Source organism: Equus asinus, chromosome 13, assembly GCF_041296235.1.
Source record: "Equus asinus isolate D_3611 breed Donkey chromosome 13, EquAss-T2T_v2, whole genome shotgun sequence".
Classification (NCBI taxonomy): domain Eukaryota; kingdom Metazoa; phylum Chordata; class Mammalia; order Perissodactyla; family Equidae; genus Equus; species Equus asinus.
Genome location: NC_091802.1, coordinates 14,283,617 through 14,295,738, shown reverse-complemented (window position 1 = coordinate 14,295,738; position 12,122 = coordinate 14,283,617). Strand labels below are relative to the sequence as shown.

At 53.6% G+C, this 12,122-nt stretch overlaps 1 protein-coding gene across 1 annotated transcript; it reads right to left on the bottom strand.

The window, feature by feature from the left end:
* Positions 1 to 930: 930 nt before the first annotated feature.
* On the bottom strand, positions 931 to 4,154 carry GGT6 (gamma-glutamyltransferase 6). The gene is made up of 4 exons (XM_014832625.3): positions 3,696 to 4,154; positions 2,894 to 3,096; positions 2,692 to 2,805; positions 931 to 2,379 (listed from the first exon to the last, which is right to left on the bottom strand). The coding sequence occupies exons 1-4, from the start codon at positions 4,007 to 4,009 to the stop codon at positions 1,358 to 1,360; spliced, it is 1,653 nt and encodes a 550-aa protein (XP_014688111.2). The 5' UTR covers positions 4,010 to 4,154; the 3' UTR covers positions 931 to 1,357.
* Positions 4,155 to 12,122: the final 7,968 nt, after the last annotated feature.

The window sequence follows — 12,122 nt, the reverse complement described above, 5'->3', positions numbered from 1 at the left end:
TTCCAGGTCAGGTCGCGGCGCGTGCGTACTAGATTGGGTCGCCTGGGAGGCGGGGCCGGGCCGGGGGCGGGGCCTAGGGGCGGGGCCGGCCCAGTTCGCTCTGCTCTCGCTCCGGGAGATAAGTGTGGGTTTTATTCTGTGTGTGGTGGGGAGTCATTGGAGGGTTTCATGCAAGCGCGAGCCTTGGTCCCATTTACATTTTTAAAAGATCGTTCTCCCGTTGTGTGGGGGATGGATTGTAGGAGCGCGAAGGCAGAAGCAGGAAGCACAGTTAGAGACAGTGGTGGATTGGCCAACGTAATACGGGAATAGGTCGGGTTCCAGCTAACTTGGAGCCGGTAGGGGGGTGATGGATATCGGGGGAGAGGAAAAGAGAGGGATGCCAGGTTTGGGGCTAAAATAACTGGGCAGATGGTGGTACCTTTAACTGAGCTGGGGCAGAATTTTCTCTGCTTGCAGGAGATGGAGGTGGTGGGGTCAAGAGTTCTGTTAAGTGAGAGATACCTTTTACAATGAGGGGAGGAGTGCACCCGCCCCCCCCCCCCCCCCCCCCCCCCCCCCCCCCCCCGCTTCTTGCTTGAGAAGCTGTCTCTGGAGGGCTGTAGTCCAGAGAGCCCCCTGCTCTCTGGGAGATGGGGGAGGTCAGGGCCAACCCCGGCCTTAAAATTCCACACACTCAGCTGTGCTCCCCTGGGCACCTTTTCCTGACCCTTCCTTGTGCTGCTGGATGTTTTAGAAACTGAGAGTAAGAGGTTTACCGTATGTATGGTGCCCCAGGAAGCAGAAGGTGCGCAGAGCAGGGGAGCTGACCAACACCAGCCCGGGCTCTGCCTCTCTGGATGTGGGTCTCCTGTGCTGCCATGGGGAAGCCCTGGCACCAGGCACCTCAAAGGCTGATGGGAAATTAACTAAGAAGCAGAAATGGCACATGGCATCCAGGAGACTTGATCTTTATTTTGTTTCCAGCCCAGTTGAGGGAGATCAGCAGAGGATGGCCCGAAGGGGAGCATGGAGATGCCACCAATAGCCCGCACTCTGCCTGCCCGGCCCATGGGGCCCAGAGCCTAGGCAGAGGCTTGGCGTTCTTCCACCTGTCCGTCCCAGGGCTGCATCTAAACTCAGAGCTGGCCCCAGGCCCTGCTGCTCTTTCCGTATCATCCTCAGTTTCCTTAGCTGAAAAAAGAGCCAGAACTCGAGTCTGGGTCACTGACCAGGCCAGAGGTCGAGGCCCCGAGCCAGCAGTGAGCACATAATTGATGCACACTCTTTATGCGCTCCATGGCTGCTGGGCCTGCTCTGCCACTGCCTCCAGGCTCGAGACCCCACGCCCCATCCCCTGCCAGACACCTCTGCCCGCTTAGAACCCCTGGAAGGGGCAGCAGTCATGGGGGACACTGGAGACATGGGCATGCTCTGCATGGGCTGCCACCTGGAGCAGGGTCCCTTGGCCACAAATGCTGGGGCTCTCTGTTGGTCCTTGCTGGGCCTGGGTTTGGGACCCAGCCAGGTGGCTGAGCAGGGTGCGAGTCATGACTTTGGCCACTGCGGGGGTCCCTGAAGCCACCAGCCCCAACACATCAGCCTCTGTGTCATCCAGGCTGCTATGAAGGATGAGGGGGCAGGCCCAGACATTAGGTGCAGACTTCGCCACCAGGTTGCTGAGTAGAACCCCAGTGCTTGGGGACAGGTGTCCAGAGCCGAAGGAGCTGTTGAGCGAGGAGGTGAGAAGGAGCACAGAGCCGCTGCTGTCCACAGTTGCCAGGACACTGCTCACGGGGGTCACCATTGCTTGCAGGAGTGGTGGGCAGGGGTCAGAGCTGGGCCCTCTGGAGTGTAGGGCCGCCTGCAGCAGTGTCAGCAGTTCTGGGCCAGCTGAGGGGCTGGGGGTGGTGAGCAGGATGCCCTGGGGCACAGGGAGCTGCAGTGCTGGTTCCAAGGTGGGCATGGGCCCAGCTGAGGGTCCCTCCAGCCCCAGGTCTCTGGCCAGCAGACCCAGTAGGGCCTCCCCAGCAAGGTCTGGGGTGGGGGCGAGGGCTGCCCTGCGTAGTACAGCTGCCAGTTTGGGGTTGATGGCTCGGGCCCCAGGGCCCAGGGGCCTCCCATCAGTGTGGCAAAGGAGTGGACAGAGGCCCTTTGTGCCCTGGGCTGCCAGAGCCCTGGCCAGAGGTGCGTCCACCAGGAAGCCCTCCTGAGCCAGCGTGGTTGGGCCCACCAGCAGGCGTGGCCAGGGCAGGCGGCCGAAGCGTGTGTGCAGCAAGCGCAGGGTAGGCAGAGCGGAGGGCAGCCCCAGGCCGGGGACCAGGGTCTGGGCTGGGCCTGACGTCAGGGCAGTTGAATTGCCTGAGGAGCTATTGTGGAAGAGTCCCCAGAACATAGCACCTGGGGGAGACAAAGGGGTCACCCAGGGGTCAGTGGCACTAACTGGGGTCAGGGTTACTCAGTAGCCCCAGATGAAGGGTCACTGACTTAGCCTGGGATCAGGAGTTCCTGACTAGGCCAGGGGTCAATAACCAGGCCTGGGGTCAACTTCACATGGACCTGGGATCAAGGTTCACAGCCAAGTTTGGGGCTACTGCTCAAGTCCTAGGTCCTGCTCACTCACCAGCCTTGAGGTCAGGGCCACTGACTCCCTGAGTTCTAGGTCACCCATCAGGCCCAGGGTTGGGGTCTCTGGGGTTGTGGGTCACTGACCTAGCCCTGTGGCATGAGGATGCACCACTGCCAGACACAAAGCTGCTCCAACTCCGGCATCCACGACATTGCCCCCAGCAACAAGGAGCTCTCGGCCCAGGTGGGAACATGTGGCTGCAACAAGGAACGGACTGTCACGGGGAAGGGCCTGGGACCAGTGACCCTGGCTCCTCCCCTCCCCTGAGCTGCTCCCAGCACTGACCTGCAGGGCTGATGATGGCTCCATGGTGGTATACTCCGGGGTGGTGGGCATGCCCGCTGGGCGGAGGGGCCACAGAGCCCAGGGTTTCTGTGGAGCCACCCTGGGTGTGGAGTTGCCTCACAGCCAGGGAGAAGCCAACGGCCAGCAGCAGCAGGGCGGCGACTAGTCGGGCCCAGGCTCCGGGCAGGCCACCAACCTCGTTCCTGTCGAGAGGGGTGTCCTGAGCCAGAGCTGGGGCAGGGGACACCCAAGAGCCCCAAGAGACCCCAGAGAATATTTCCCGCAAGGTTTGGTCTTGCTTGCAGGAGAAGTACAAGTTCACCAAGGAGGAGGGCCTCCTGGCGGAGGGCACAGCACGGATGGAGACATGGAGTTGGGAAGGAGCTTGGGGAAACTGAGGACAGCTAGGGAAGAAGTCTCTGGAGAGGGGGTTGGAGAGGCAGGGTGGGCCAGTCGGGAAGGAGGCCGAGGGGTCTTGGCAGGCCTGAGGAGCAGGGCCCAGCCAGGTGTATGTAGCCAGGTCCAACCTGCCCAGCAGGTGCCTCTTGCACCAGCAGTGGGGGTTGGGAACTTTTGACAGGGCAGCTGGCAGGGCAGGCCTGGCACGAGTATCTCTTCAGATGCACAGACCTTGGGTTGACGGTGCTGGCCAGGTCTGGGGCTGCAGCCTAGGTTCCTGGCATTCAATTTCCTGGAGCTGAGTTGAGACAAATTTGCCTGGCCCCACCTAGGGGCTCCCGAGGGAGAGACTTGTTAGCCTCAGGCCTGAGTTGCTGGGTGCCCAGACCCCTCCCTGACTCACCCAGAGGAGTCCTGGGGCCTCCAAGTGTCGAGAATGAGTGTCTCTGCTGTCCCCTCCTCTTCCTCCTCAGACTCCAGGCCTGGGTCCCAGAGCAGCAGCTTCTGGTAGCGCACAGGCCGTGCTGTGGGCTCCATGGCCCCGCCGTGCCCGCCCCAGCCCTCCTGCCTGTCAGCCTTCCAGGCTGAGTCTGCGGAGGCCCGACCGGAGCCGGGCGGGTGGGAGGTGGAGGCAGCCTTGGGGAAGGGTGGTGTGGAATCTAGAACAGGTCTGGGCAGAACACTGGGCCAGGGAGGCTGCCTGTGAGCCTGCCCCATTAGGGCACAGGCCTGCTCCCGGCAGCGGACCCCGCCAGGAGCCGGAGCTCAGCGAGGTAGGGGGAGCCTGGTCCTAGGGCCATGGCCACAGGCCTGAGACCCAGGCTGCCCGCTGGTCCCCTCCCTTTAGGGGATGGCGCCCTGGATCCCATGGCCTATCCAGGACTCTGATCTATGGACAGTGGAGCTCGAATTAGAACTACAGTCACCTTGTGGCCTGGATCAGGGTTCAGCATGTGACTAGGTTCTGGTATGGGAGCATCTGGTGCCTGGCTGGGGCAGGGCTCAGCCTGAAGTCACTTCAGGGGTCCAGATTTCTCTATCTGGGGAGCAACTTGGGTGACGAAGGGCACATCATGTGGCTCCTGTCCAGCAGGTGGCGCCACAGATCTCTTGGCAAGGCCCAGCCCAGAAACCACCAGTTTCCCAGCTCCTTCACTCTGGGATGCACAGCAAGAACCTGTTCTGTGGCAAAAGCATACAGCCTCAGAGAGTGCTGCAGGACTAGTTACGGACTAGTCTCATCCGCTCTCTAGTCATCCCTCTGCTGACCACTCTCTACCATGACTGCCTCAAACCTCCGTCTCCCATGCCTCAAACCCCGAACCCTCTGAATGGCACTCTTAGCACACATCTTGCCTCCTGCTTCCCACAGATGAGTCACAGCCGACACAGGAGTCCCCATAACCACCCCCAACTACAGACCTGTGGTCCACGCTGCTCTCCCCTCCCCACCTGCTGCAATGGAAAAGCCCTTCCCCGCCTCTGCTCCTGGCTCCAGCCCTCCCACCTCTTGCCTCCTGCTTCCCCGGGGACCTCACTCTCTCACTGGCCCTTTCTCTCTTGTAGCTTCGTGTTTTCTTATTAGTTCCTTCTCAACAACGTTTAAGCAGGGTCGAGTGCCCAGAAATTCCTTTCCTAGGCGCGCACCCAACAGACATGTCCCGGGATGTTCATAGCAGCACTAGTCGGAATGGTCCCGAATCAGAGCGTGCCCACACACCCACCCGTCATCAGAGGAATGAGTGGCGCAGGCACACGATGGAATACTCTGCAGGGGAGAAGGAGCGAGCTGCAATCGTATGCCATAATACAGGTGGAACTCACAAACACGACAAGTGAAAGAAGCCAGACCCGAAAGAGCACATACTATTTGCTTCCATTTATATAAAGTACAAGAACAAGTAAAACTAGTCTCTGCCATTAGAAGTCAGCTAGTGACTAGGGGAGGCACAAGAGGCCTTCTGGGGTGCAGGCGATGCTGGTTTCTTAATCTGATGTCGGTTACATGGGTTCCTGATTGTGAAAGTGCATCCACATTTACGACACACGCACTTTTCTGGAAGTATATTGTGTTTCAATAAAAAGTTAAAGGAAAAAAAACCTCAAGTATTTTCTGCATTAGAACAACCACCATAAAAATCGTCCCTTAATCCCTCTCGGCCCTCCAGCCACTTCCCTTTCTCTGGGCCTCTTCACGAGCTGTGGAGTGGTTCTCTATGATGAACACCGGAATCACTGTTAATTCAGACTGCAGGCCTCTGTTCCCAGAGATTCTGACTTCGTAGGTCTGGGGTAGGGGCCAGGAGTCTGCTCACCCAGCCCCCAGGTCATGCAGCTGCCTCCAGGCCAGGAACCAACTTTGAGTAGCACCCATCTACAAAAGATCATCGTGTGCCCCTGCTGTCTGCACTTCCTCGCCTCCCTTTTTTTTCTCTCAGCCCTCTACAAGCTGGTTTCCATCCCCAAACGCCTAGAGAAAACTTTGGTTTCCAGATTTTCTGATTTCTTGGACCAATAAAAAACAAACCAACCAATCAAATGGAGATACCAGTGTACAGTTGCCACCTTTTTATTTTGACAAAGGTGTGTGTGTGGGGGGGATCACAATTAACATCTGCTCTCATTTCATAAAATAATTTGATTTCGTTTCCCGTTAACACAGTGTGGGAAGGTTATAATCTCGGAGTGAAGGTCAGTCCTTCCTTCCTAAGAAAAGGCGGTTGGGAACCTTGTGTGTCTGTGCTGCCCCCATCTCCTGCCCCATCCTCAGCCTGGCCTCTGGGCTCCTAGCTCGGGCTCCCTTTGTCCAGCAGACATGACTCTTTGGCCCCTGTCCAGCCAACATTCCTCTGCTCTTAGAGCTGTGTCCCGATGAGCTTGTTGGGCCCAAAACTTCCACTGATTTGGTTCCAGGGACTTTTCCCTCTGTGGGCCTTCTCACTGCTGCAGCTCTGGGCCTGGACAGAGCTGCCCCTACCCCCCCAGAGATGGCTGCTAGCTAAGCTCCCGTGAGATGCCAGCCAGGCTCTGGGGGTGAACGGGGGTCAGGCCAAGGCGGCTCCAGGGGCAGATGGAACCACTCATTTTAGTGGGAGCTGGGAACGGCATTGGCTTCTGGAGATCTGAATCTGGTCCAGTTCCTGCCACTGATTCAGTGTGTGACCTCAGGCGAGTTGTTTAACCTCTGGGAGTCCTGACTCCACTTCTGTAAAATAGGGTCCAACACTGTTTATCCTTCCAGGGTTGCTATGACAATTCAACAAGGAAATACATTTAAAGCATCCAGGCCAGTGACCAGTACAGAGTGGACCCTCCAAAAACATGAGTACCTTCCTCTCTGTTCTATGGGCCTCGATCTCACATGCTAAAATGCTGTGGATAATCCCCACGCCTGCAAACACACACACACACACACACACAGTGTGGCTCTAAGGCTGAAGTGTAGGGCTGTAGATTCATTCATGCCTTTATTCATTTCCTCATTAATTCCTTCATTCACTCTCTCACCCTAAGAATTCTCAAACTTATCCTAATGATTCTGTACCTTAGAATCACCTGGTAAGCTTTGCAAGCTCCTAATACCCAGGCAGATCAATTAAATAATTAAATCAGAATCTTTAGGCTGGAGATTCATCAGAATGCTTTTAAGGCTTCCCAGGTGTTTTCAACATGCAGCCAAGGTTGGGAACCACTGCCTTATCTAGCCCGTTAGTCCAGTGATTCCACAACTGGAATCACTTTGCGTGATACTTTAAAAATATGAATATGCTGGCCCCTCCCCTCCCCTAGTCCCACCCCGATGGAGTCTGTATCTCTGGAAGCGAGCCTCAGTCATCATGACAGTTTTGAAAGCTCCCCAGGAGATTCTAATTTGTAGCCCGGTTTGACAATTGCTGCTTAGAATAACACCCTTGCAGGTGCGTTGATCATTCATTGAGTCCCTCTTCTGAGGTTCGTGGGCTGCGGAGGGCCTTGAGGAGCCTGGCAACAGGTAAAGGCTGGCTGTCTCCCAGGCCACAGGGTATCACCTCTGACCTCCACAGCCCTGGCTGCTCCTCCAACCAGAAGAGATCCCGGAGGTGAGGGCCCAGCAATCAGCTTTTCTCCAATCCCTTCAAGCTGACTTTCCCACTCAGCATCTCTCTGGCTCAGACCTGTTGTGTGTGTGTGTGTGTGTGTGTGTGTGTGGCCACGCACATGTGCAAGCCTTTCTCCAGGCTGACTTTCTAACTGGCCCCTGAAACATGCTGAGGTTTGACTCTGATTATAAATTTGGAGACAAGGAAGTGTGATGGGGGTAGAAGAATGGGCTTTTCCTTGCAGGATGACTCTCTGGAATGTGGCAGAATATTGATTTTTTTTTTTAAATCCACTCCAGGTGATTCCAGTTGCAGAAACCACTGGAAAGTGTTTTTGAGCAAGCTGGGAACAGCCTAAACAGAAAGAGGAGGCAGTATTAGAATGACTATATGCCATTTGCTGGAGTAATTTGCATTCGGGAGAGAGAAATACCCCTATCTTTCAGGGATTATTGGATGCTGGCTCTAAGCTAATAATTTCTGAATGCTACTGTGGTGCACTAGTTAGAATGGGGACTTATGATGATTAGGTGATAAAGGGAAATTTGACCTATGTATTCTTCATGGCAGGTCTTGGCGAATTCTTACCTCATCCTGTGGCTGTTTCCACCCTTTCTGAGGATGCAGCTGGAATAAATACACTTTGCAACTATCATAATCTTCACATTCTTTCTCTGATTTATAGAGAAGAGACTATCGTGGTAAGAGCCATGTGGAAGCCGCTGGAGGGCCCCCTCTATCGGCAGAAGAGCAAACCAAAACCAATACTGCATTCCTGGCGGAATTGCAAAGATGGATGCTACCATTGAAGACTTGAAAGATGAAGGGATACCGAGTCCTGTCATATTTCAACTTAATTTAGTGGATTGTACAATGCATAAGCAGACGGGTCTTGGAAAATTACAGTATATTTAGTAATCAGAGGTAAGTCAACTTGCAGCGCTATTCCAGGTGTTTCTTTATTGAGGAAAATCAACACAGACCCTGGCAAATGCTTTGTTCTCTATCCCAATAAGCAGAGAATCCAGAAGTCATTGTTGTTGCCTGGTAGGGATGACAGTACTCCTTCACAATCCTGCCCCACTCATGGTAACACAGCATCCAACGTTCGGTGTCAGGGATACAAGCTGTGGCATCTGGTGCCCAGGTGAGGTGGAAGCAGGGGTGCCTTCCCAGACAGCTCTGCAGCGTGATTTTGGATGTTGGTCCTGGCTGCCTAGCCCCTGAGTCAGTTCTCAAACAGCCCCCTCTCATCCCCTTTTTGGAGCCCACAGACCTTTCATAAATTTATTTTCTACTTAATTCAGGCAGAAGTGTGTCTTTTGCTTACAAGATGTGGCCCGCAGCTGCAAAGGGCAAGGAATGACAGGTACCGCCAAGGCTATTTGGTTGTTTAAGTGATCAAAGTTTACTGATAAAGGGAAACAGAACAAGGAGCAGGGATAAAGGGGAACAGCAAATCGGTGCTTACAACATCCACACCACAATCAGCCGGGGAAGTCCCAATGGTTTGTACGGCAGGCGGGAGTGCCGATTGTCCGGGTCTGAGGCAAACCATCCTTTCCTCAGCGAGACTTCCAAATATTTTATGCCTGTGACTCCCTTTTATCCTAAGGTTTCTCTGGGTTCCGACTCAGGCTTTTAGACATTTGGATATTTTGAGTTATTTCTTCTTGTTTCCACGGATGGGGTGTTTTTATCTTTTTTGTTCCCACAGATGGGATGTTTCTAAAGTCCTGTCAGGTGCCCATCAAGGTGGCCAGCCCAGACAAGGAACATGATGCAGGACATATTTTTTGTAACTTGTGCCTTAGAGTCAAGGCCGAAGTGGCCATCTTTGGCCCCGAGCCCAGACGCTTTCCTTTGTGTGGGGCCCAGGACCAGCGTACCCTGTACACAGGAGTAACACTGAGTGATGCGCATACTTCCAGCCGTCCCTGGAGAGCAGCACGCATCCCACGCAGCCTGCAGTGGGGAGCAGGGCGCTGGTGGGCCAGGTAGAAGCACCTCATCTGTCACAGGTGCAAAGGCCCTAGTCATGTAAATAGGCAAGGAGGACATTTGTGCTGTCCCCACTCTGCTGGCTCCCAGAAAGAGTGTGTCTTAGACCCAGACTTAAAACGGGGGGCCGTCAACTCCAGTAAGAGGTCATCACTCGGTCAATTTTTTTTTGTCTGAATATTTCTGAAGCAAAAGGCATGATCAGGAGACATGTCTGGTGTCCCTTCCCTGGCTTCCTCGAGTTCTGCATTCACAGCATTTATCTCTTGTCCAAAAGTGCTCCAGTCGTCTTTGGGCACCCACCTTCTCCGGCTGCTGGGAGCCTTATTGGTCTCACACATTACTGACTGTAGTGGGTTTGTCAAGTTTCCAGCTGCCTACTCTCTATTCTGATTCCTAATGGCATCCGAATGTTCTACTGGGGAATTATTTCCCCCTTATTGTGTGGAGTCCTGATGAGAGGTTGTGGCGAGTTTGAATATGGGGGCCAATCAAGATAAAAAAAAAAGCAGGACCACAAGATGGCAGTAGCAGGCAACGAGCTGCATTAAGGCGGCTCCTGGACAGGACTGGAGTGGACGGGAAGTCCCCCAGAGCAGGACACCTTCTAGGGATGGTGCTGCTGGCCCACCACCAGGCAGGGGATGAGAACAAGGCACCTCCCTGGGAAGAAGGGGCGCAGAGAGAGAGTTTATGTGTCTAGGTGAGTCTCTGGGTCAGAGAACTCCGAAGGGCAGCAGGGGCTGTGGGTCTTTCATAGACCTGGCGTTTGTCTTATCTATGGCCAGCAGATATCGGGGGCAGTTTTGCAGGGTATGCAAAGCAGGCAGATGCTAAGTGGCTAAACATATGCTTATTTGGGCTATATTTAAAGCATCTGGATGTATACAAATTTGAGCTTGGCTGCAGCGGGGTTTTGAGGTAACGGGTCCCAGCCTGCTGTGAAGAAGTAAAGTTCACAGGGGCCAATACACAGGAGGCATCCATAGCCCGTTTATGTGACAGAGGCTAATGACATCAAGGGCCTGCCTCCCACCACTCTCTCCCAGTCCAGAGCGGAGGGAGCAAGGCCCTCTTCAGCCTGCCCTGCTGGAATAGCCAAGGGCTACGTGTGGCCTGAGCTCAGCTGGTTAAATAACTGTCCTCAGGTCTTTTAATTTGAGTGAGTGACTGAGTATTTGGAGATGAGAGTCATTGACCCGTCTGGTTCTACCTAGAGAAGCTTCTTGCTCCTAGGTCTTTTAGAGCTGGTTTTATAACCAGGTCGCTCTTCAGAACCATAGAACACAGAAAATGATTGCGTGACAATTCTCTCAATTCTCCCCAAAGTCTTTGCCTTTTCTCTTTCTTTCTGCCTAGAACTCAGACCGGAGACCTGGACACGGGGATAGTGGGTGTCTTAAGGATGGTGTGTAAGGAGCTACAAGGAGGCTGTGCCTTGATGACTTTTCAACCAGCTCTATTAGCCCCCGGCTGTATACCTTTAGATTTCTTGTCATATGAGAAAGATAAGCCCCTTATTTGTGTAGCATGAGGTTGAACAAATAGGACTCACAGGGTGCCATCACAAGGCAATTTTATTTTTATCTCCCTGTCTCCATTCAAACTTGTTCTGTGCAGATGGTTCATGGCCACCCCGTTGAAATGAATATAGGGCGGGCACTCTCCATTGGCAAAAAGTTCCTGGCTCACTTGAAGTCATAAAAGTCTCATTTCAGTAACTGCAATTTAAAAAAACATATAGAGTGGTCAGATTTGTGGAGACAGGGTGGAACAGCACTTGCCAGGGTTGGGGGAGGGGCAATGGGGAGGTGTGGTTTAGTGGGTGTGGGTTTCAGCTGGGGCTGAAGAAAAGGTTCTGGAGATGGATGCACAACAAGGCAGGCATACTTGGTGCCACTGAATTGTACATTTAAAAATGGTTAAAATAGTAAATTTTGTGTTCTATATATTTCACCACAATAAAAAATGAAAAAAAATACAAGCCAAAAAAATTAAAAACTCATTTAAAGTTGAACACGTTTCCCTTGCACCTTCTCAGTCCGTTTTGAGTAGGCAGCTTGCAACCGGGAAAAGTGCTTGAGAGTATGTGTGTGTGTGTGTGAGAGAGACTGTGTGTGTCTATCTGACAAAGTCTTCAGTTTCCCCTCCCCCCTCCCCTCACACTCTGAGATTCTCTTTCTCACTCACTTCCTAGGCTGCTTTTGCTTCCTCTAGAGTTGAAGTGGGGGAGAGAGAGGAGGAAAGGGGCTGGAAAGGTCTTATTCTGACTAGTGTGGTGTGGGCTGATACACAGTCTCCCCAGGATTGGCATGTGTATAGAGCTGATTCCTCTTCTAGTGGGGCTGTTTGGCAAGTTCTTCCCAAATCCTCTAGCCCACACGATTGTCCGGGTCTCTAACTCACAGGTGAGTCCCTTGGTGTGGTCTGGTAGCTGACCTCTCGTAGGCTCACACGTAGCTTAGACTTCAGCTTCTTGCTGCTAGGGGCTCATCTTCCCTCCAGGGGGCGCTCTTGGACAGGTTTTAATATGGCGCCGGGCAGGTCCTTGCTCTCCCGTGGCTCACATCTGGTCCGTGGGAAACAGCCAAACATCCTTTCCTCCCAATAGATTTTAGGGGTACCCGTTTCCAATGCGGCAAACTGTCTTCACTTTACTATCAAAACCACTATGAGCCAGCAGGTCTGTCATGAATTTGACTTTTACAATCAGATTTATTGAGGTATAATTTACACAAAGTAAAATTCAC